The sequence below is a fragment of the Mauremys reevesii genome, linkage group 27 (genome assembly GCF_016161935.1).
Source record: "Mauremys reevesii isolate NIE-2019 linkage group 27, ASM1616193v1, whole genome shotgun sequence".
In the NCBI taxonomy this organism is placed as follows: Eukaryota; Metazoa; Chordata; order Testudines; family Geoemydidae; genus Mauremys; species Mauremys reevesii.
Window position 1 is genome coordinate 4,459,142 of NC_052649.1, and position 25,457 is coordinate 4,484,598.

A 25,457-nucleotide genomic window follows, 5' to 3' on the forward strand; every position below is an offset into this window, starting at 1 on the left:
CAAAAATCTGTCTGGAGATTGGTCCTGCTGTGAACAGGGGGTTGGACTAGATACCTCCTGAGGTCCCTTCCAACCCTGATATTCTATGATCCTTGGAAGCCAGCGTCAGTCGCGAGAGAAGTCTGTGTGGCTACAGTGTCGAGGGGGAGACCTCTAGCTGGGGAGGAGATGTGGGCTGTGACAGGTTTGGAGAGAGCAGGCCATAGCATTGGGTGGCAGCTGCCTGCGCCTCTGAGATTGCAGCCCATGAAACCTACTCGAATGTCACCTCCTTTGGAACAGCAGCACAGAGCACTCAGCACACGGCTCTAGTGATGGGGGCAGAAGGTGCCGTGGACAGCTTGGCACTGCTTGTGGTGCGTTTGCGTGGGTGTTTATTTCTGTGAACCCCTGGGAGGAGCGTGAGCCGGGGCGTGGATACACTCCCATGTGTGCTTGGAAGGGGGATTGTGGGAAGGCGAGTTTCCCCGGCCCTGCTGCCCATTTTACGCCCGGCTGGGAAAGCAGGATAGGTCCTAAAATCAGCAGCAGGGTGGAGAGCGAGACTAGGTGGGGCTCAGCGCCGAGTATCTTAAATCCTGAGCTTACGCTGCTGCCCTGTGGCCGACCTTGGGAACTGCACCTTCCCTCTGCAGGCCTCTGTGCCGCTGCCAGAGGCTGGATTTGTTTGCAGGACACAGACCTTCCTTGCTGTGCCGGACCGAGCAGGCGCCCGCTGCCCCAGGTGGGCAGAGCCCCGATTTCAAAGCCGTTTGCGCTGTCCGCCTCGAGTCCCTGCTTCCCCATGCTCACCAGAGAGACACACTTCACCCCTGTCCATCCATCCGTTGACCTTTGCCGGGCCCTTTATAAGTCAAAATCAGATTTCCGTCTGAGAGCCCTTTCCTAGTGCCCATAAATAAGCCCGAGAAGCCAATGGAAGCGCTTGATTTTATTCATATGTGTTTTTAAAGACCTGAAACGCAGTCCCGGTGTCAGGATGGGAATTTGTGAGATCTTTATGGCACAAATCTGTTTGTTTATTTTGCCCCTTTCACTCCAATTTGACTCAAGTGCAGCTTGGAAACAACCAGGATTGTGTTATGCATGTCGGCACTCCCCCAAAACTGGGGTCTGTCTCTCTTCCGCTCCCTCCAGATCATCAAAAAATCCTAATAGACTCTCTGCTGGCCCATGCTTTCTCTGTAGAATGCACGCTACGATGCCCACGCTAATTGTTCTTGACCCCTTCTGCCAACCCACCCTGTTCGAGTATTTGGGGGGTGTTCTTTAATTTCCTCCTACATAGGGACATGTGCCTGGTTTTTCCCCCACGGGTTTCCCTGATTGGAGACCTGTCAGGTGGAAATCAGGAGATAGGCCCTAGTGGTGCAATGGCACGGCCCACCGGGGACCTGCAACCTAGGCAGGAACGTTCAAAGTGGTGTGTGATGGGAGAAGATTGTCAGGTCACGTCACACCATGTGTCCCAGGAGGGTTGGGAGAGGGGGTTAGAAATGGTTCCTTCTGTGTGATGTCTCGGTAAAGAAATGTGATCGGGGAGGGGGGAGGTGAAGGGAGCACCATATGAGCATGTCAAAGCCCATTGGGGCAAGGACAGTCTTTGTGTTTTGTGTTTGTACAGCACCTAGCACAGTGGGATCCTGGGATCATCATCCATGTCTGGTGGAGGAAGAGGGAAATGGGTCATGTCGAGGCATGTTCCACACAAGACCTGTGAGCAGCAATGGGTGGGTAGGTGCCACAGGGTTACAGCTTCCAGGCAGCCTGTGAGCAGGAATGCTTGCTGGAGGGGACGGGGGTGAGGCGGTCATCCCCGGGCAGTCTCAGCGACCCGCCATCGCCCTCCTCCCCCACTTGCTCACCCGACGGCTGCAGGGTGAAAGCTGAAAGTTGAAGAGTCCAAAACCGTCAACCCCCCGGCACTCGGCCGGTGATGGGAAATGAAAATATTTGGATAAGCCGCGATACAGAGCTGCTGCTATTTACAAATCTTGATCCCGCAGCCGGCACATCAAAAGCTCCCCTTTTCTGCAGCAGGCTTGGCACTCCTGGCTCTGTTTTCAGGCTCTCAAGGGCATTATTTGATGTTCCTCTTCTGTTTGTTTACATTAATTAAGACGGTCAGATCCATCATTGTGATTTTTCTCCCCCCAACTCCCACCTCCTGGTAAAAGCGTGGGGAGGGGGGCGCGCTGATGGGGTGCACGCCTCCTGCAGGTGTTAGGCTGCTCTCGTTCAGCTGGTGATAAAACACACATTTGTTCTCAGGGGTGTGTGGACAGAGTGACGCTTTCTCGATTAAAAACCCTTCTCTCCCCCCGCCCCGCCCAAAGTGACGAATGACGTTCTTATCTGGAACAAGTCAAAGCGGTGGCCAAGTTTCATCCCCACGTGACATACGGGGTAGCAAAGACCACGTGACTGGAGCTGCGTCTCGGCCAGGGTCCTAATGGGTGGCTGGATCTTTCTGCTAGAACAATCAGCGAAATAAGAAACCTTCTCGGCGTTGGGCCCGATTCTCCGTTGCCTTACACTTCTGTGTAGTCGTTGGCAGCAGTGCAAAGTGGCTGTGGAACGCTAGCATCTCACCCTCACTTTGCAGTGGTGCAAATAACACCAGGGACAAGGCAAGTGGAGAGGGAGGCCCAGATACCTGTCATTGTTAGGCTTCAGAGTTAATGCTGAAGGAGGCTCGTTCATGCTTCTGTCAGACCAGACTCAGTCACCCAAGCACTGTGTCAGGGTCTTGTTTGGAAGGTTTTCTATGCAACTATAAGTGCTAGAAAGCTTAAACACTGAGCCCAACAGAGAAATGACAGGGCACTGTAATAACGGTAATACCTAGCTCTGATATAGGGTGATGTTGTAGCCATGTTGGTCATAGGTTATTAGAGAGACAAGGTGGGTGAGGTAATATCGTTTACTGGTCCAACTTCTGTTGGTGAAAACGACAAGCTTTCGAGCTTGCATGGAGCTGTTCTTCAGGTCTGCCCGCAGACCTGTTTCTGGTCCACTTCCTGATCTTGTGTTGCACTAGAGACAGCTGCAGCGGCACAGGAGCCAGCAAACAGAGCTGTAAACAGGGGCGTTTCAGTGAGAGTTTGCACGGGAGACTAAGAGCTAGGCAGAGGAATAGACAGGCTAGTGAAGAGAGTGGGTGATGTTCTGATGGTGTTCTGGTGCCCGTTGGGGGTTTGTTTTGCTGTGGGTGGTGGTCGTTTGGTTTGGTTTGTTTCCCGAACTAACAGGTTTTAGGTGGGAAGGCTATGACCGACACAGAGGCAGCAGTGGAAGACACAATGAGGATGACTGGGTGTGGAAGCTGCGGCATGTACATGATCCCGGAGGGGGAACCTGAAAAGAGTTTCATCTGCATGAAGTGCCACCTGATAGAGCTGATGGAAGAAGAGATCCAAGGATTGGAGATGCAGGTGGAAACTCAGGTTGAGTTTAGAGGGGAGTTCGAGCAGATGATGGACCAAAGACATGAGGAGGCTGAAGGGAAAAGCTTAGACTTGCAGATGGAAGCAGGACCAAAGAGCTCTGAGGGGAGGCTGCTGGGTGAGGAAAGTGGACAGTGGAAGCATGTGACTAAGAGAACCAGGCAGAGGAAAAGACGGGCCAGTGAAGGAGAAACAGAGCTCAGGAACAGGTTTGCGGAATTGGAAAATGAAGAAGGGGCACAGCAGGTGGTCGCTGAAGGTGAGAGGGCAAGGAAGAAGAGAAGAGCAGCTAGTCCTGTAGGAAGAGGAGAAGAGTCAATGGAGATAACAACACCAAATATGAGCCCCAGGAGGATATGGGATGGGTTGCGGAGGATTGCAAGGGACAATAGAAATCAAGAGGACTTGCAGCCAGAGGGAACAGGGGATAGACTGGAGAATCGCACCGTCACCAGGAAAAGGCAGGTCTACGTGGATTGGGGACTCCTTACTGAGAAGAATAGACAGGCCTGTAACTAGAGCTGATCCGGAGAACAGAAGGGTGTGCTGTCTGCCGGGTGCTAAGATACGGGATGTGGACCTGAGGCTGAAAAGGATCCTAATGGGAGCAGGAAAGAATCCGCTGATTGTCCTTCATGTGGGAACAAATGATAAGCTAGATTCTCGCTGGAACATATCAAGGGAGACTATGCCAGGCTGGGGGAAGACGCTTAAGGAAATGGAGGCTCAGGTGATCTTCATTGGGATTCTGCCTGTTCCTAGAGAAGGGAATCAAAGGCGTGACAAGATTATGGCGATCAACAGATGGCTCAGGCAGTGGTGCTATAAGGAGGGCTTTGGGATGTATGGCCACTGGGAAGCATTCATGGACAGAGGACTGTTCTCTTGGGATGGACTTCACCTGAGTAAGGAGGGAAATAGACTTCTAGGATGGAGGCTGGCACAACTGATTAAGAGAGCTTTAAACTAGGAATTTGGGGGAGATGGTTGGGAGATGTCCAGGTAATCTCCACGCCGGAATTTAACATTGAGAGGGAAGAAAACGAAGTAAGAAAGGATACAGCCGTGGGTATGAGAATGGACATAAGGAGGAAGGGTAGTGTAGATACCAGTCTAATTGGTGATACTGGTGGTAGAATGTCTGTGCCTAATCAGGTAAAGAATGTCAGTGAAGCCAAACGGCAAAAATTAAGATGTTTGTACACTAATGCGAGGAGCCTAGGTAACAAAATGGAGGAACTAGAGCTACTGGTGCAGGAAGTGAAACCAGATATTATAGGGATAACAGAAACATGGTGGAATAGTAGTCATGCCTGGAGCACAGGTATTGAAGGGTATGTGCTGTTTAGGAAAGACAGAAATAAAGGCAAAGGTGGTGGAGTAGCATTGTATATCAATGATGAGGTAGACCGTAAAGAAATAAGAAGTGATGGAATGGATAAGACAGAGTCTGTCTGGGCAAAAATCACATTGGGGAAGAAAGCTACTAGACCTTGCCCTGAGATAGTGCTTGGGGTGTGCTACAGACCGCCGGGATCTGATTTGGATATGGATAGAGACCTCTTCAATGTTTTTAATGAAGTAAATACTAATGGGAATTGTGTGATCATGGGAGACTAACTTCCCAGATATAGACTGGAGGACAAGTGCTAGTAATAATAATAGGGCTCAGATTTTCCTGGATGCGATAGCTGATGGATTCCTTCACCAAGTAGCTGAAGAACCAACAAGAGGGGATGCCATTTTAGATTTGGTTTTGGTGAGTAGTGAGAACCTCATAGAAAAAATGGTTGTAGGGGACAACCTTGGTTTGAGTGATCATGAGCTAATTCAGTTCAAACTAGATGGAAGGATAAACAAAAATAGATCTGGGACTAGGGTTTTTTGTTTCAAACGGGCTAACTTTAAAGAATTAAGGAAATTAGTTAGGGAAGTGGATTGGACTGAAGAACTTGTGGATCTAAAGGCAGAGGAGGCCTGAAATTACTTCAAGTCAAAGTTGCAGAAACTATCAGAAGCCTGCATCCCAAGAAGGGGGGAAAATTCACAGGCAGGAGTTGTTAGACCAAGCTGGATGAGCAAGCATCTCAGAGAGGTGATTAAGAAAAAGCAGAAAGCCTACAAGAGTGGAAGATGTGTGGGATTAGTAAGGAAAGCTACCTTATTGAGGTCAGAACATGTAGGGATAAAGTGAGAAAGGCCAAAAGCCATGTAGAGTTGGACCTTGCAAAGGGAATTAAAACCAATAGTAAACGGTTCTATAGCCATATAAATAAGAAGAAAACAAAGAAGAAGTGGGACCGCTAAACACTGAGGACAGAATGGAGTTTAAGAATAATCTAGGCATGGCCCAATATCTAAACAAATACTTTGCCTCAGTCTTTAATGAGGCTAATGAGGAGCTTAGGGATAATGGTAGGATGACAAATGGGAATGAGGATATGGAGATAGATATTACCACATCCGAAGTAGAAGCCAAACTCGAACAGCTTGATGGGACTAAATCGGGGGGCCCAGATAATCTTCATCCAAGAATATTAAAGGAACTGGCACATGAAATTGCAAGCCCATTAGCAAGAATTTGTAATGAATCAGTTAACTCAGGGGTTGTACCGTACGACTGGAGAATTGCTAACATAGTTCCTATTTTTAAGAAAGGAAAAAAAAGTGATCCGAGTAACTATAGACCTGTTAGTTTGACATCTGTAGTATACAAAGTCTTGGAAAAAATTTTGAAGGAGAAAGTAGTTAAGGACATTGAGGTCAATGGTAATTGGGACAAAATACAACATGGTTTTACAAAAGGTAGATTGTGCCAAACCAACCTGATCTCCTTCTTTGAGAAGGTAACAGATTTTTTAGACAAAGGAAACGCAGTGGATCTAATTTACCTCGATTTCAGTAAGGCATATGATACGGTTCCACGTGGGGAATTATTAGCTACATCGGAAAAGATGGGGATCAATATGAAAATTGAAAGGTGGATAAGGAACTGGTTAAAGGGGAGACTACAACGTGTCATACTGACAGGTGAACTGTCAGGCTGGAAGGAGGTTACTAGTGGAGTTCCTCAAGAATCAGTTTTGGGACCAATCTTATTTAATCTTTTTATTACTGACCTTGGCACAAAAAGTGGGAATGTGCTAATAAAGTTTGTGGATGACACAAAGCTGGGAGGTATTGCTAATACAGAGAAGGACCTGGATTTCATACTGGAAGATCTGGATGACCTTGTTAACTGGTGTAATAGGATGAAATTTAATAGTGAAAAGTGCAAGGTCATGCATTTAGGATTAATAACAAGAATTTTGGTTATAAACTGGGGACACATCAATTGGAAGTAACAGGAGGAGGAGAAGGACCTTGAAGTATTGGTTGATCATAGGATGACTATAAGCCGCCAATGTGATATGGCCGTTAAAAAAGCTAATGTGGTCTTGGGATGCATCAGGCAAGGTATTTCCAGTAGAGATAAGGAGGTGTTAGTACTGTTATACTGGTGAGACCTCATCTGGAATACTGTGTGCAGTTCCGGGCTTCCATGTTTAAGAAGGATGAATTCAAACTGGAACAGGTACAGAGAAGGGCTACTAGGATGATCCGAGGAATGGAAAACCTGTCTTGTGAAAGGAGACTCAAAGAGCTTGGCTTGTTTAGCCTAACCAAAAGAAGGCTGAGGGGGGATATGATTGCTCTCTATAAATATATCAGAGGGATAAATATCAGGGAGGGAGAGGAATTATTTAAGCTCAGTACCAATGTGGACACAAGAACAAGTGGATATAAACTGGACATTAGGAAGTTTAAACTTGAAATTAGACGAAGGTTTCTAACCATTAGAGGAGTGAAGTTCTGGAACAGCCTTCCAAGGGGAGTAGTGGGGGCAAAAGACATATCTGGCTTCAAGACTAAGCTTGATAAGTTTATGGAGGGGATAGTATGATGGGATAGCCTAATTTTGGCAATTAATAAATCTGTGATTATCAGCAGGTAAGTATGCCCAGTGGTCTGTGATGGGATGTTAGATGGGGTGGGATCTGAGTTACTACAGAGAATTCTTTCCTGGGTGTCTGGCTGGTGAGTCTTGCCCACATGCTCAGGGTCACTTGCTGGAGGATTCTCTGCACCTTGAGGTTTTTAAACCACGATTTGAGGACTTCAATAATTCAGACATAGGTTAGGGGTTTGTTACAGGAGTGGGTGGGTGAGATTCTGTGGCCTGCAGGAGGTCAGACTAGATGATCATCATGGTTCCTTCTGACCGTAAAGTCTATGAGTCTATGAGATGCTTGATGTTTGCACTGTCCGCTCCCTATATGACTGAGCACCCCCTGCCGCAGCAGTAGCACCTCCCATTCCCGTAGTTGCTAGTAGCCTCTTGCAATTGTTACTGGCTTTACATGTAAGCGCCTCAGAGCGTGGATCATGGGCCACATACAGCTTGAAGGAAGAAGGGAATCCATGGGGCTTCGGGACAAATCGGTGGTGAGGTAAATGGTGCTGGAAGTTGTTCATTGGCTCGGAAAGCCGATGTAAGCCACACCATGGGGTAACATGCATCCGTTTGGCACCCAGTGACCCTGATTCTCATATTCTGCCAAGTTTACACCAGTCTCCTTCCATTGCCTCCTGCCTCACAGGACTGCGTGTGCAGCGCCTGACACGACGGGGTCCTGGTCCGTGGCTGGAACTCCTAGCTCCCACAAAACAGCTAATAAAGGATAACGCTCATCTGTTATAAAAAGCCATAATTCCTATTGTGGGAGCTACAGCCACACTGAGCCCAGCCTTGGCTTTGCCCTGGATTGGGTGTCAGAAGTAACAATAGTTCTCTGCAAATGCAGGACAAATTTAGGATGTTGCTGAGCTTAGAAATGATATACAGCCGCACTGACCGGTCATGGTAATGGAAAGAGGAGAGGCAGCATGGGGATCTCTACCAGTGACTTCCTGGGTGAGGGAAAGTCACTTCCGTTCTCTTTTCAGAGTTCTGTGCCTTAGTGTCCCCATCTGTGAAATGGGCCTAATAAGATCTGCTCCCCTTCACCAACAAATGGTGAGATGGAAGTCAAATCCCCCTTTCAATCTGCCCCGTTGCTATCGTTTCCTAGGGAAACCCTGGCGCTGATGCTTGGCACATTTTTTTTCACATGCCGCTTTACCAGGAATTGATTGAAAAGGGTGCAGTCCGGCTCAAAATTCCAGCCGTTCCCAGCAGGAATTCTGAGCCCCAGTAATTCCAAGAGGAAACAGCATTTTTTTTAAGGGGGTAATTGGCACTTCATTTATCTGGGAGGTTTGTTATGACTCCGAGCTAACAGATAACCGCACTTAGCAAACTCTCACTCTTCACTAATGGAAGATACTTTAATCTAATAGCCATGTATCATCTGACACGGAGGGCCTTCGAGGAACCTCCTCCCACCATGCACGCAATGTTCTTCCTTCCCTGGAATGAGTCCCAGCCTCACGGGCAGATTTCCTGACTTCCCAACTCCAGAATGGCTTGATGCCCGAACTGGGGAGCGTGACTGGCGAAGGAGGTTGGAGCAGATGAGTCGAGGGAAAGGGACGGGTGAGGGCGGGTGCTGTAATGAGAAGAATGCTGATGGATGGTGGTTAGGCGATGAAGAAAATATAAGTATAAAATAAGAGCTATGCTAGCAGAGGTTGCCTGATAGCCGTGTCTCTGCTGAAGTGTCCCAGGTGTAGTGCTGGAAAAGTCCCAGCCGATACCCTTCAGCAGAGCTGACTTCAGCTTGGTGGGAAAATTGAGGCTGGAGCCTTGTTTTTACCTCATACTTGAAGCCTTGTTCCTCTTACACGGCACCTCCGGTTTCCTTCTGGTGCCTGTCTCTCTCCACTGACTAGTACCGTCTCCTGTCCGCAGCACAGCCCAGCTTGGCATCTGACACCCGCGATCTTTTTCCTTTTGCTTCTGATTTGCCCTGCTGCGTTTAGGGTCCCTCTGCTCTCCGGTATGGCTGGCTCCTGCTCCCTGCCCTGGCTCGCTTTCCGGATGGACGAGCCACTGCCTCTTGACTTCCACGTTGGTATCTGCCTCAAGGCTCTTGGTCCTGCGTCTCAGGGCTCGCTCTGCTGGGACAGAAACCACCCGAGATGTTTCAGCGCCTGGGCTCCCAAATGCAGGAGCCCGGGGCTTTAAGCAGAAACATCTTTGTCCAGGTCAGGCCAAAAGCTGCTCATGAACTCCAGAGACATTCACACCACCCTCGCCTGCGCCGCCTCCCTGAGTTGTACGAGAAGCAAGGAAACTGAGGCAAGCCTCGGAAGAGGCTCTCCCAGTCCTGTTCTGTTTATCCTGGCCTGCTTCAGACACGGAGATTTTTGGGCACGTGCATACTGCAGTCAGGTAGGCATAGCAGAGCAGGCTTTCATCGAGGTACCGGAGCAGTGAAGCCACAGCAGCCCGCAGGGATAGCCCGGGCTCGGGGGTAAGTACTTGAGTGGCTCGCCCTGCTGCAGCCCACGCTGCTGCGGCTTCCTTGCTCCAGGATGCAAACTAGCTAGATAAAAGCGGGTAAATCTACACAAGCTGCAGCCGCACCTCCATGAGGCTTCCTGACTTCCTCCCGGGGTGAGAGTTTTCACCTGAAAATACGGGTCATCTCTTTGGACGCAGAGGAGACGTTCCTCAACATGGTGGTTCCTTGACGATATCCCTGTAATAGAGCGGAGAGGGTGCAGCCCTGTCTCGGGAGCAAGGGAAGTGAAGTACCCTAGTCATCCAACAAAAGTGTCTGCTTCCCCACACCAGTTAGGCCTCATCTTTAGCTTCAAAGGGCGTTCAGTCAGGCCGCCACTCTATGAAGTCCTGGGATGCACACAGATGTTGTCCCAGTATAACTACTCCAGTTAGAGGCATTATTATTTCCCCAGTATAGTTAGAATCATAGAATATCAGGGTTGGAAGGGACCTCAGGAGGTATCTAGTCCAACCCCCTGCTCAAAGCAAGACCAACCCCAACTAAATCATCCCAGCCAGGGCTTTGTCATACCAGTTTTTGTTATACCAGTACAACTCCCAGTGTGGACGCAGTTATACCAATACTCCAATATAACCCTCCGTGTTAGAGGGGTTTTCCTGCTTTAACTATACAGGGATTGTTACAAAGCAGCACAATTTTTGTACATAAAAAAGCCCTAACTTTAGTGGAGTTACTCCTGGTTTGCACTCAGGGCCGGGTGTGTCTAGACCAGTGGTCCCCAGCGCGGTGCCCGCGGGCGCCATGGTGCCCGCGGGCGCCATGGTGCCCACCAGAGCATCTGTGTGTGCCCGCGTACTGGCCAGCAGACAAGAATCTGCCGAAATGCTGCCGAAAAGCGGCGTCACCAAGAGGTGTCACCGCTGAAATGCCGCTGTTTTTTGGCAACGATGCCTCTTGATGTTGCCGCTTCTTGGCGGCATTTCGGCAGATGCTTGTCCGCCGGCCACGGTCCTTGGTGGCCCGTCGTCCGTTGGGGACCACTGGTCTAGACGAACGGCTCTCATTCCGTTTAGGCAGGACCTTTTTAACATCCGTGGAAATCAGTGGAGAGGGGAAGCCCTGCCAATGGCCCCAGCATTTCTGTCAGGCTACCGTCCACACTTACACCCACGCTGCTGCAATATCCCTGCTCCAGGAGTTAGCTAGATTAGCGCTAACCCCATGATTGCAATGTAGACATGCCCTTGGGTCTAGTGAGCACAAATACCTGCAGTGAAGCCATGGCAGTGCGGGCCAGACAGTCCCCCCCGGGACCATAGTTACGGACCCGAGCAGCGAGCTCGTGCTGCTGTGGCTTTGCTGCTGCTGCTGTTCGAGCTGGCTAGATCAACGTCCACATGGGCTGCGGTCGCACTTCTGATTCCAGCGTAGTTATGCCCTAAGGGCTTGTGCACACTTGAAACGTTACAGCCTTCGTGCTTCAGTATCGAGCTGCCTACGCCAATAGGAAGGGTTCTCCCGCTGGAGTGGGAAATCCAGCTCCCCAAGAGGCGGGAGCTAGGAAGAATTCTTCCCTCAGGGGTGGGTCAGCATAACTGTGCTGGTCAGGGGTGTGAAAAATCCACACAGAAGCAGCGGCATGTTCCTCCTCTGGCTCCTACACGGAGGCGCTGCCAGGCGACTCTGTGCGCTGCCCTGTCCACAGGCACTGCCTGGCCAATGGGAGCTGCAGGGGGCAGCGCTTCGGGCAGGGGCTGTGTGCGGAGCCCCCTGGCAGCCCCTACTCGTAGGAGCTGGAGTGGGGACATGCCTCTGTTCCCAGAGCTGTGCGGAGTCGGGCAAGACCCTGACCCGGCTCCCTGGCTGGAGCTCGAGGGCCGGATTAAAACATCTGGAGGGCCGGATGCAGCCCCCGGGCCGTAGTTTGCCCATCCCGGTCTAGCCGTTCCATTGTGTGATGGCAGGACTGTTTGTTCGCAGTGAAGTTTCTTATGGAGAACCTTTCCACAGAGGTGACCTGACCTGCTTTTTAAAATGAAATAACTCGGCAGCTAAACCATAAAAGCAATTAGGCCTAATTACCCTTCAAAATTTGTTTTTACAGAAGGATGCTGGGTTTGAATGATGAAATAATGACCCCACTTAGCACTTCTGTGGGGCTTCCCATTTGCAAAGCCCTGTACAAACATCCGCTAATTAACCCCTACAGCACCGCCCTCCCCTCACCACCTGGGCAGTAGGTGCCCATTTTACAGATGGGGAATGAGATGAGGCAGATTTGGTCGAGTGCTGCTTGGTGTCAACTGGTTCGAGTCCCAAGGGTTCCCTTTGTCACACGGTCACCTCTGGGCCCTCTTCCATGCACCTTTCCCGGGCCCGTCGGCGATGTCCCAGATCCTCAAAGACACTTAGGTGCCTAATTCCCATTGATTTCCTGCTCCCTTGGAATCGCTCCTAGAGGCCCACTTCTGGTTGATTTGTATGTAAATTGGCTGTGTCTCCTTGTCTGCCTTTAGACTGAGAGCTTCTCAGAGAAGGTACTGTCCTGGCCTATCTTCACAGCAGGTGCCTGTTCATCAGAATATCTCATCTCACTTAGTCAACTCCTTCCGGTTGCAGGGGCCTTGGGCACTGGTGCACCTCAATCCCTCCTGCTCTCCGCCTGGCACACCCAATAGTTTAGTCTCCGGGGAGTCGTAATGCTTCGGGCTTGTCGTGCGGGTGAGGGTTACTGGAGGTCAAACTAGGCAACCCAGCCTTAAACTCTATGGCATGGCCCAGTTTGGTAGCTGGTAGACACGCAAAATGAGCGTAACATACACACCAAGATCATGCCAAGGGTAAAGTGAGTCGCAGAAAAATTTACTAAGAGGAGGGTGTGAGATAAATGATACTCCTGGGGGAATTCTGCACCACTGCGCAATGCAGAATTTTGCAGAAATTAATGTTGTGTGTGCAGCATTTCCTTTTCCCCCCACAGAAATGGGCTGCAGGTGTGTTGGCCGAGGCTAGGGGCCACTGGACCAGGCAGAGCGCAGCTCGCCAATAGAAGACAAGGCCAGGGGGAGCGAGAGGGACCTGGAGGGTTCCCACCAGCTGCAGTTCCCAGCACACCCCGAGGGAAGGTGGTGTTGGCGCGCAGGAAACTCCATGCCAGCCCGGGACCCAGCATCAGGTGGTTTCTCCATCTGGATCGCTGGGCTCTAGTAGGGTAGCGGGTGTGAGTGTTTGGGCAGGAGGTCCCTGCAGCTGGCCTCTGGGGGCAGGGGGTGTGAGTTTCTGGCCCCCCCAGCTGGGCTCTGAGTGGGAGGGGACAGAGAAACAGGAACTGGGTTGTCGTAGGGGTTTCTTTAACTCTCTACTCCTAGGGGAATTTTTGTCCGTGTCTGTATTGTTACAGACATACTTGCTGACAGGTATTTTGAAATAAATTACCAAAATAATTGAAACTGGCATGATTATAGAGTGTGATTTTGACAAATAAAATTTGCAGAATTTTAAAATATTGTGCACAGAATTTTTAATTTTTTGGTGCAGAATTTTTAATTTTTTGGTGCAGAATTCCCCCAGGAGTAGATAAAGCAGCTTCCCCACCCCTCCCCAGAGAGAGACACTCTTGATTGTCTCCTGCACCATCCCCTACGTCAATTCCCATTGACCAGAGTAGGAGCTGCGCTCTTTAATTATCCCAAGGACTCTGCCTGGTCCCCACCTCCCATCAAATTGCTGTAAATTACTCCCTTTAACTGCTTATGCCCTTACACGGGTTTTCTCACCCAGTTCACACGCACCCTGCTGCTTTTATGAGTAGCCTGACTGCTCTCTGCTGGTGTAACTCTTTGACGTCAGTGGACTTGACGTTGGAGATCAGACTCAAATCCCCTGGGACCACACATGAGTAAGGACTCTCAGGACACACATGCAACCTGTATAACTGGATGCCTCCCAAAGCAGTTGAGTGACTGTCCCTCAGACCCCTCTGCAAGCGAATGCCAGAGCCAGGATCAGAACTTGGGGGGGGGATTCCTGACTCCTAAAGCCATTCTTGTTGCTAAAGACCATGTTACCCCTCTAAAGCCCAAGGAACCACTCGCTCCGCTGAGCAGCGGGATTGTTTGCTTAACTCAGGAACAAGCTATTGGATCGCGTGCGATGGCTTCTGATCTGCTGCAGGCTTCCAGCCCAGTAGGAGAGGGAGGTTCTGCAGGAAATACAGTCAAGCCTCTTAATTCCAGTGGCGTGGTGCAAAAGGGGCCACCAGCATAGAGCAACCGCAGCACAAGGCATGGACTAGAATAAGCCCATTCTCCAGTCATTGGTTTTTGTTCTGTGCCCCTCTCCAAAAAGCTGGTGGTTTGACTTATTTCTATAGTTCGTTCTATACACAAATTGAGGTCCCGAGGGACAGCTATTCTTTATGTGCAACACAGCTCCACAGTTACAGGAGAGAAACCGAGTAACAATCAAAACCCTTGGGGAAATCATTTAATATTTCCAGCCTTCTCACATGGGTTCTTGACACTCGGGTCTGCGGAGGGGAAACACTGATTTATGCCATCAGTCATTAGACAATGTAGAGGTGAGGTCAGGCGCAGGCATTCTTCATCTCTTCTCCGGTGCTGAGAGATCCCTTGGGCAAGGTGGAATCAAAGCATTTCAAATGGTAGAGGTCATGAGAGTGACACCGTAAGAGGTAAAAGAGCATAGCCTCCTGCCTCCTCCTGTATGGTTGACACCTATATATCTTCATATTGCCATTGTTTCCGCTTGAAAAATTGCATGTCATTTGTTTCACTTTTTCCTACCCTCCTCTGTCCTTAAATCCTCTTGATTTTCCACCATGATCTATAGGAATCGTTTGTGTCAAGGCTGACGATTATTTGCTACAGAATTTTTATAGGACTAATGGGCTAAGCTGTGAGATGGGCTTTAGCCAACAGGTGTCTGCTCTTTTGTGGCCTGGCAGAGACCCTGTAAATTAAAATCACATACACAACTTTGGGCATTTTTCTGCGTTGATTTTGTGGTCGCCGATTTTCCTAGCAGAGAAGTGCCAGGGACTCGGCCTCAGCGTTCCGGTGGACGGTGCCGGCCTGCAGGAGGTACGGCGCAATCCAGAAACTGGTGAAGTTTGTCACTTCCCAAAACCCAAGTACATTTCTGCAGGACCTTGACTACAGCACAGCTATCAAGATAATTCCTTCTGGTACCCTAGCAGCTCCACTCCATGACAGTCCTCTGCTTTCTTCCCAACTCCAGATTTTCTGTCTGTCCATTCAGAACAAACCTTGGGAAAGGTTGGGGACCAGGGATAATTTGGGCTTGTACAATGCAAGGCTAGATTGTGACAGTATCCTGTTACCATTCCGCGCCCATGTGACTACTACCGTAGGAGCACACCGCCACAGGAGATTCTCATCCAGTGGGACCCGCTTATCGGGCGAGTGGTTTAGAATAAGTTCTAGAGATGGTCCCAAGCCATGACGTTGGGACTGGGATGAAACGCCTCCAAAAGCCTGGGGCCGTTTGGAGCCATCAAAACTGCATGGTTCCAGGGTGAAACTCAAGAGGGAAGAGCATCTCCATGGAGGAACCCTAGCTGTTGAATTTGCTCCTATTAGGGATCAGGATGAGCCCGAAACCAGCCACCTTCTGAGTACATTGTAAGACCCATCTGTATACTTGGTCCTGTTAGATCCACAAGAGGGGCTTTAATGAAGCCGGAGAACAGCCAACATTCCTCTGGGCAGGAGGAGCCAGTGTTGCTCAGCCGCTCTCTGCGTCGGTAACCATTAGCGCGCTAATTCGGGAAGTGGAGGATTTGAGTTTTGGTCGCTTAGTAGCTGAATTGACTCTTCCTCCTTTATGGACAGGGTACCAAGAGATTGTGGGTCTGTATCTGGTCTCCTCAGCTGAGCTGGTCCTGATCGGCGCCCGGGGAAAGGAGAGGAGAAATAGTTCCAAAGAGCCCCAAAGCGGACGTGGGGTAGAGGGTATGAGAGGCAATTGTCAGGGATCAGCCTTGTGTTCTGTGTTTGTACTGCACCCGCAGTCCGGGTCCGTGACTGAGGGCTGCTGTGTGCTAATAATTGCTAATGGATATGGGGTGTGCTGGCGTTACCTGTGTGTATTGAGGGCCTCAATCCTGGGGCAGCTCTGCAGACCAGACACTGGCAGACCTGAGCCCAGTTCAGTCTTAATTGTGAGCAAGCCGCCAATAACCAACTCCGGTGCATGTATGATGATGAGGGGCCAGATCTTAAACTCCTGCGGAAGCCAATGGGTGTTTTTAATTGAGGAAAGACCTCAGGCTTTGGTCAATAATTAATAACCTTATTATTATCATTATTATTACATACTTTTCCTTGGAGAGAGGCTACTATACAGGGAACTGCAAGCTCCTCTCTGCTCCTCTGAGATGGGGTGAGAGGAAAAAATTCAGCAAGGCCTCAGATTTCAGGCTCAGGTTTCCAAGGTGGTGGTGGAACCTCAGTGAGAAGCAAATATTTGGCCAAGTGCACCCTGAAGCGAGCTGGTATCCGGTGTAACCTCACAGCTTGCCCATATGTTGTTACTTATACTTCAGCCTTGTTGAGTAATGACGTACGGGGCCCGGGCGAGAGTTGGCTTTTGTCAAGCATCTATTTCAGTGGCGTTTAAATAAACCCATCGAGCGGCACGTCTCGCGAACTTTTTTCTTCCATCCATCTGCACCGAGCCGCCCGCGAAACGAAATGGATGAGGCCTTCATGCCTTCTTCAGTCCCCGGAAAATGAGCCAGTCCAGTTAACAATAAATGGTGGCCAATTGGAACACACATGACTGGTCTAGTGAAGAAGAAAAGAAAGTTGAGCAATAATGAAGTCCCTGCGTCTGTGTCCCTGTCCGTGGACAGGAAAGGACGGGTGGTTTATAACTGTTTATTGGAGTTAATGGTAATAAATTCCTCACTTGTGAGGCATTAACTTTAATGTTTTCATTCTGTGATGATTTAGGTTTTCCCTTTTCACGTTGTAAATCATGCTGTCCCGGTAGCACAGCAGGTCGAGTGGCTGACATAATGTTATGTTGGGAGGAGAGAAGTAAGAGAGGAGCGAGATATCTCTCCCTATATCTGTATATATAAAAAGACGACTTGTTTAAAAAAAAAAGTGTCCTCATAAACTCCTCGGACGGAGGGACAGACGAACAAACGCACCAGAGCAGAAATGTGCAAGTCTCAGTTGCAAAGCCAGAGCAAAGGGCTGGTTTCCATAGCAACTTCCAAACGGTACTTGGTGCTAAAGGGTTGGGTTGGTTTTTTTTATTTCCACCCTCCCTCTTTGCTGAGTGTGAGCCCTGAGCTAATGAGCTGTGCAAATAGATAGTGAGATTTAGTGTTTTTTATTTTGCAATTATAGACTTAGTGGTTTGGATGGAAACTTTGGGGCCAAAGGCACTGCCTCCTTTCTGGATTCCATTTTTGCTTTTTGCAAAGTTGGTTTCACTTCAGACTTGCTGTGAAAATTTCCAGGCAGAATAACAGACACTGAGAGTCCCCCTACGTGCCCCAAGTCAGTACAAGTCCCATCTGAAATCAAGGAATTCTGTCTGTTCTGTCTTGTTTCATTGTCAGCCATAGATACCGCAGTCATGGACTCCTTAGGAAAACCTACACTAACTAGCTAGCTCTGTAGACGGAGGTCTGTCTCTGTCTGGCTGCCTTTCCGATCCACCGATATTATGCCAATAACTATGTGGCATCTACAAGAATTTCAAAGCACAGCGTTGTTCCATTAGGACAATCTTCCATTCTTCGGTGGGTAACTTCCTAGGATGACTTCAGTGGGACTAGCACTTAATCCTTTGTCAAGAGTTGTCATAGGAACACAGAAATTGCCATAAGCCATCTAGCCTTGAACCCAGGCTTCAGTGTTGACTGGTAGCAGATGCTTTAAAGGAAGATGTATAAAACTCACACCGTGGCCAGTTCTGCTGCCACGTCCCCCTGAGAACCCTTTTTTCTTGACCTGTCTACGACTTTGAATGCAAACTTTAGATGGATTGTTTGTATTCAGACAAAACAGCATTGCAAATTGGGATACCATGCAATATGTTGGGCTTTTGTAATTGAAGAGAACAGGACCCGGGTCTGAGCCCTCAGAAATTTCACTTGATAACTTCCTCCATGTGATTTGCTGCCTTTGAATGTGACCTGCACCTTGGTTGTCGGCTTCCAGGTAGCTAAGGTAGATGCCTATCCTTTAAACTTGACTTACCAGCTTCTTATGAAAAGTCTTATTGAAGCCCCAGTAAATCACCTCCACTGCCTCCGCTTCATCTCCTTTCTTATTAACCTCCTCAAAAAAAAGCAATACAATTAGTCTGGCACAAGATCTATTTCGGATGATGCACGCTGACAATTGTTTTGTTTCCCATTTTCTGTGAAACAATTGCTCATTTCATTCCCCCTTTTTTTTATATAAACGATTCTAAGTTTTCAAGGCACTGAAAAGTTAGACCAACTTCCCGAGCTGGGAGACTGAGAGAGAAGCATGGCTACAAGGGAACAAAGGGCAAGGAGGAAGAGAGAGACCGAAGAGAACAATGGGATGAGGAGCAGCAGAAGGAGAGAAGAAAGAGAGAGCCAGGGACGTGAAGCTGGTGTTTTGATTAAACAGAGGAATGGTGGAGGGCAAGGAAAAGGTGCAAGAGATGAGCTTGGGGGTGCAGAAAACACAGGCCAACATGATGCCATTTGCAACCAGCAAGCTTGCATGTAATTTGCATGAGATTGTTGCGTGCCACTCATTAAACCACGTTCTTTTACTGTTGCAACTCTCTTGACTTCAGTTGAACCACACCAGGTCCAGTGTTGTCTGCTTAACTCCGGCTCTCCAGCTTCTCCATCTTGCGAACGGCTTTGTGAGAAAGAAGGCCTCTCGTGGGCCCCCCCACATCCCCCATCATCTGTTTTCTCTCCCCCCCCCACACACACACACCCCTGTTGCTTGACTCACCAGGCGCTCCATTCTGCAGGCCACCAAGAAGGGCTTTATGGACCACCCTCCTCCATGGGCCTTAGCAACATGAGGCCTTAGCAACATGAGGCCTCCTACAGAACCCTCTTGAGTTTGAGAGAGAGGGAGGGTCAGCAGCTTAAATAAGGGGAGACTCACCATCTTATATGGGGGCCCATAAGATGCTGACTGAAAGCGGGATTTGATCCTGCACAATCTTACAGCAATGGTCCCAAATACTGCAGTGAGGTTCGTGTAAGCTGCCATGCTCGTAGACCCATTTACCGTCAAATCCCGTCGCACGAGTGGGCAAAGTTGCCACCGCAGTCAGTTCCTCCAGTGTTGGCCTAACTCTGCTCAACAGCAAAACTCCCATTGACTGCAATGGGAGTAGGTAGGTCACTGCTGAGTGCTTTGGAAAATCCCACCTCTAGATTTATTTTAATAAGGTTGCTCTCAGGACAGTGCCTAGGAGCAGGCTCCGGGCTCAGCACGTCTAACCGAAGTGAGGGAGCAGGAATGAGAAACGCTCAGGAATTGACCGCAATAGCAACATTTCCACATTCCCTGCCTTTGAACGTAGAGGTAACATGGGAGGGCTGCCGTGTCCTCCAGGCCTCTTTGGCTGTAGCTACCGTGACGCCTGGGATGGGATTTCTAAGAGGGGGCGGGGGTCCGGTGTGAGCACAGATCCCCATCTCAGATGAAATTAAGATTCCCTGTTAAAAATGTGCATCTTAATCATTGGGCCAGTTGCCAACAGAGGGGCTACCTTCTCTATCGCTTAGGGCTAGTCTACGCAGCTGATGGCAAGCCAGGCTGCGAGTCTACAGTGCACCAGCTTGCCGGGCAGTGACTTGCCACGTGGCCTTTGCTGCAGTGCAGCAAACGTCCCAGAGTGTGGCTGAGCGTACTAGTTTGGGGACTCTCTTTGCCCGGTAGCTGTGTCCACACGGCGAGTTACTGCCCGGCAACCTGATGCCCTGTAGATTCACACGCTGCCTTGCCACGCTTTAACTGGCTGCGATAGACTAGCCCTAAACGACAGAGAAGTTTGCCCGTCCTTTGGCAACTGATGGATTGATCTGGCCCAATGATTGATGAACATTCCCTGTTAAAAATGTGCATCTTAATTTCATCTGAGATGGGGATCTGTGCTCACACCAGCCGTGCGAGCGCACGGTCTCTCTCTTTCCCCTCTAGGCGAGGCTTTAGTCTTTAAATCGAAGCTCTGGTTGATTGGCCAAGGTGTTCGGCCTCGGCGCAGGAATTACTGGGCGAAATTCTCTGACCGGGAGCGTCGGACCAGATACGTTGTACTGGTCCTTCCTGGCCTTCAGATCTGAGCCGCTTGGCTCAGCGTGTGTCCCTGGCTAGCCCATGAGGTTCGTTTGTCTAGTGCATGAGAATGAACTGGGGGTATTTAAAAAAAAAAGTTAAGCAAAAGGTGAAAAGAAAAGAAAAAAGCCCCCTGATTTTCTTTTCAGGATAATTTCTCCATCTGCTGCCGGCTTGTTCTGTAAAGACCTCCCCCAGCACTGATGCCCTGTTGCAATCCAAGCCATGTGGCCTCTTGTGTTCTTCTCTCCATGGCTTGGTGTTGCCATCTGACTGTCCTGGATTCTTTTTTCTCGTTGAGCGAGAACACACCCGGTGAAACAGGCCGGGACTCCCGTCGGCTCCAGCGTCTCTGCTTTCTTGGATACACAATGCCTGCTGGGGAGAGCTCTCCCGGGGCAGCCCACGTCCGTCACTGGCTTGGAGAGTCACGGAGGTGCCAAGAGATGGAATCCTGCTCAGCGCTCGTGTGGCAGACTTGGCCTCTGGAGGGAGAAAACGCTCTGCCTAACAGCTTCTGTCTTCTCTGTGTCTCCCCCGATAGAGCACTGGGTGCAGAACTGCCATGTCCTCTGCAGTAACATGCCTCACCGCAGATTTCATCTTCATGGCTCCGGGTGTGTTACGAGGGCTGTATCCGGGAGGTACCGACAGCGATGTTTGTCTTGTGTGCTGCAGTCATAAGGGCATTTAGCCTTTAATGTTTCCAAGGTGGTGTGTGCGCGTAAACTAAGGAGTCACATAGCATTTACAAAGGAGGGTAAATATCATGATTCCTGTTTTACTGATGGGGAAACTGAGGCACAGAAAGGCGGTGTGCCTTGCCCAAAGAGAGGCATTATTATTTATTAGTTGTATTGCGGTCGTGTCTAGGAGCCCCAGGCATGAACCAAGTCCCCATTGCACTCAGCTATGCAGAAACACACCAAGAACATGGTCCCTGCCCCAAAATGCTTACAATCTAAGACAAGAGCTGACAGGTGGATGCAGAGAGACGGGCAGAGCACGACACAATGCGGATACAGTGAGTCCAGTGACGGAGCTGGGTTATGCACGGGTGATCCTGGCTCCCGGCCCTGTGCTCAGCCTCCTAGGCCATTCTGCCTTGTTTTTTCCCTCTTCTTGGGGGTGTTTGATGGACCCTTTATAGCTCCCCAGAATCCTCCTCGACTCAGGAGACCGCAGCAAAAGACAGTGCAGGAGCTGCTTGCCCATAAAGGACCAGCACGAGAGACAGGAGCGGACGGGAAAGATCTGTAGCTTGCAGCTGGCCCCTGGAGCATGTAGGCAACCCTTCTCTGCAGCCTTGTTTCTTGGGGGATGGAGGGTGGGGGCTGAGGAAAACCCCATGCTGATAATGTACTGAAAGTAAATGAAATTAAATACGCAAACCAGCGCTCGCCGCTCCTGCCTTTCCCCCTGGGTAATTCAATTCAAACGCTTGTACTGATGGGATCTCACAGGGGCTGCCTGCGTCACCCCGCTGAGGCCTGGAATCTTAACGTCTAAATAAAAGTTTCACTCGAGCATTTTTTATGCTCCTGCCAGCGGGATCAGTGAGCTGGCATCGGGCACACTAATGTAATATTCATACTTGCGGGTTCCCCCTGTGTACCAGGCAGCGTCAGCCCATTTTCATAATTATAAATGTCCCATAAAATGACATTTAGATTTGCATTAATGAAAGGGGCCTGGATTCCGATTTTTAAAAAAAAAATGCTTACTGTGCCTTTTTTTTTCCCCTCTCTCTACAAGTCAGAAGTTCAGCATCTCAAACGAAAAGCATGTGATGCGTCTGTAGCAAAGGTGCCGCTCCCTGTGTGGGTGGGGAGCAGAGAGGTCGGGCCGGGTGGCCTCTGCACCAGGGTTCTGCTGTCTTGGAAAGTCGTGGATTCTGATCAGCACTGCTCAGCCGGCCCCTGTGTCAAGAATGGGCTTCCTGCAGCAAAACCCCATGTCCCACTTTAGAAACGTAGGAATTGCTATCGCGTGTCAGACCAGTCCAGCGTCCTGCGACTGGCAATGCCTGATACCATCTGCTTCAGAGGAAGGTGCCAAATTTCCACCGGACACCGAATAGTTATCGGTCCGGTTATGCTCTGAAGCTTGAGGCCTTATATCCCTTCCAAACAGATGTCCAGTCTTGGTTTTGAATCCTGCTGTGCCTCAGCAGTGTCTTGCTGCAGTGAGTTCCACGGGTTAATGCAGGAAAAACATTTGCTTGAATCTGGTTTTAATTTGCCACCTTTCTGTTCCATGGGGAAAAGCCAGGTCTACTGAATAGGGGTGAAATTCACCCCTGGCCAGAGGGCCGATGTGAGGCCGATGCACCACTCAAGCCTTCAAACTAGAATTTAAGCGATGGGCCTCTCCCCAGAGGTGAGCTTCACCCTAGGAGCCAGATCCTCACCTGGTGTAAATTGACCGCAGTGGTGTTATGGATCTGCCCCTGCGGATGGCTCCGATTCCCAGGTAATAATGAGCACAGAGGGGGGTGCCCACGTAGGGGGGGTATATATACAAAACCAGACTTGGTGCCTTTGATGCCGCTCTCGTGTCTGGCGTTCACGCCGAGAGCCGTGGGCGGGGATTTATAGCAGCTCCCGAGTTTGCAAACTATAAAACACAAAAATGAAAAGAGTGCAAAGGAGGGAGCTGACACCAGGGATGGATTGGGCCGGGAGGGAGACACGCTAAGAAAACAGGAGCAACCCTTCTGGTCTGGGATTCTGGGAAGTTACTCATACTTAAAAGGCTGCCAAGCTCAGGCACGGGGGAGATGATTAGTGACGTGCAGTGAGTCATTTTTTATTGTGTTTCAGCACAAATTATTAAGACCCAAGGCGGCGGGGCAGGGGGACGCTCTCAGTGGCAGGCCCTGGGCTGTGGAATTCCAGGCTGGATTTTGGGGATGAGGTGCAATGTGGTCAGTTTCACAGTCCGATGCAAGGCACAGCCTCCCCTCCGTAAGTCTTGCCACCCGCGAGGGGTTTGGCCTGGATGCCAATCGCTGGGTGAGGGTCTCCGGCCCGAGATATGCAGGAGGTCAGTCTAGATGATCGCGATTGTCCCTTCCGGCCTCAAAGTCTGGGAATAACGAGCCTGATCCTGCCAGGTGGCAAAAGCTTCCTCCAACTTGCTGACAATCCTGGAGCTCTCACCGGGGGCCAGGGGCTTAGCGCCTGACATGAACGGCTCTGCCCCCAAAACCAGCCTTAGCCTTTTGGGGTGGAGGAAAAGGATCTCGAGCTGCTGGACCCTGCCAGGGGGGAAGTGGGAGGGCACATGCTGGAGGCTACCCCTGGGAGGCTGGTGTGGGGACCATGGCTAGGTGCTCACAGACGATCCACTCCAGCCAAGACCTTCTGGGCATGGACGAGGGCTGTTAGGGGAGCTCATGGCTGAGTCACCCCCATATTTCTAGATCTCCAAGGCAAGTGGGAGGGTGCAGCTGCAGGATTCGTGGACCCCAAGTGCCAGCTCTGTCCGCACAGCGTGGGGCTGGACCCAAGGTGACGGCAGCATGGCTAGTGGGCCTGATCCTCCTCTTGCTAGTGCCTAGCCCAGAGCCTGATGGAAGGACTCCTGCTGAGTCCTGTAGCCAATGTGGACACTTCTCTGGCGCCCGACCCCTTGTGCAGACATTGACGCCAGGGCAAAGTGCAGGGCAGGGTGGGCCCGTTGGTGCGAAAGCAAGAGGACCCAAAAGACAGCAGCACCCTGCTTAAGGTCGCAATGGAGATGAGGGGAAAGGTGCCATCTGGGATCCTGCCAGAGAGGCTCAGGACTTTAATTTTCTGGGGGGTGCTTTGAAACGACAGGGTTGGGCACAATAAAAGCGCATGAGATAGAAGGAGCCGAGCGGCAAAACGAACGGGTGCGTGTGCATGAATCGTAGGCGTGGTTCTTGACACCGGTGTTCTGTGGTATGTTGCTATGTCAGAATGAGCTGACGCGTCTTCAGCGACTCCTGCAGTCTTCTCCCTTAGCGCTTCCTTTGTTTTCTACCCGTAAAAGTCCCCCCTGCAGACTTGGTGGTGTTCTGCGTGTTACCGTGTTTCTCCTGCTTTCTGCCCCCGTCTCTCTGCCTCCCTCGTGTACGATGACATTAAAAAGCCCTAGTGGGGGCGGATGGATGGACATCTCGATAACCTCAATAAAGTTTGGTCTAACAAGGTTCGTCGTGAGCCTAGTTCATAGAGCAGCCTCCTACGGATAAAAACTGATGTCGGTGCTGGGATGCCTCATAGCTTGGAGAAGCTCTGTTGACCCTTCTAGCGGGCTGGAGTATCCACTTTGGGTGTGACGCGTACAGAAGGGTTCACATGGGAGTACAGGTCGTGCAGGTGTGTGCCTACACGTTGGTTGCATACATGTTTGGCCAGGCATTGTGCGTCTGTGGTTCTGCCTGGTCGAGGAAGAGCGCAGCCTGCAGATAGGAAATCTTTGGTGTATTTCACAAGACTTTGCTTTGGTCTCTTTAGGGTCGGAGGACGGCATACAGAAACCTGCCCAAGAGCTGGGGACTGTTTTGAAGCAAGGATACTTGGAGAAAAGGTCCAGAGGTAACAGTCGAATAAGCCGGTTTTAAAGTGACCTACAAAGCAGGGTGGGTGGGTTTATGCCCCTTTATTTATGCTGCTTAGTGATGATATAGAAATAAGTCTGAGAGTGGGTGGTGGTCGTGGTTGTGGGGGTGAAAAAGGTTTATTTGCTGCTTGTTTTTACTTTGCAAATTCAAATCTTGTCTCTGCGGATGACTGGAGAACTGAATAGGTTCATGACAGCAGCCATACCAAGATGACACCTGATAAACCAAAAGGGAAAGGCTTTTAGTCAGGTGATTTAAAATACCTTGGGTGGGATTTTGAAAAGCACCCGAGTGATTTAGGAACTCACGTCCTATTGAAAGCCAGTGGACTTATGCACCTAAATCACTTGGGTGTTTCCAAAAAGCCCAGCCGTTACTCCCTGTTAATACCTACTGTATTTAACTAAAGCGCGTGGGAGGAAAGCTCTCGTCGTTAAAGATTCAACACTACTTATGAGCCGGGAGAAGTCTCCACCGTAGTGTGAGTCATCCAAGGAGCTCTCCAACAGAAACGGGGTAGATAAGATTTGAAGTCTTAATTATTCTCAAGGTGAAGAACAAGTAGGAAAAAAATCTTTTGTACAGGGAGGGGTGTGTGGAATCTCTCAGGTTTTGTTTATGCATCATAAGTAAC

General features: G+C 49.9%; 1 protein-coding gene across 3 annotated transcripts in view; it reads left to right on the forward strand.

The window, feature by feature from the left end:
• Positions 1-25,457, forward strand: part of SKAP1 (src kinase associated phosphoprotein 1) — a 228,351-nt gene that overhangs the window by 149,704 nt on the left and 53,190 nt on the right. For all 3 annotated transcript variants that reach the window (XM_039516237.1, XM_039516236.1, XM_039516238.1), the window contains one exon: positions 24,717-24,797. In XM_039516237.1, the coding sequence (XP_039372171.1) occupies positions 24,717-24,797 (81 nt within the window). The remainder of the gene's footprint in view (positions 1-24,716; positions 24,798-25,457) is intronic.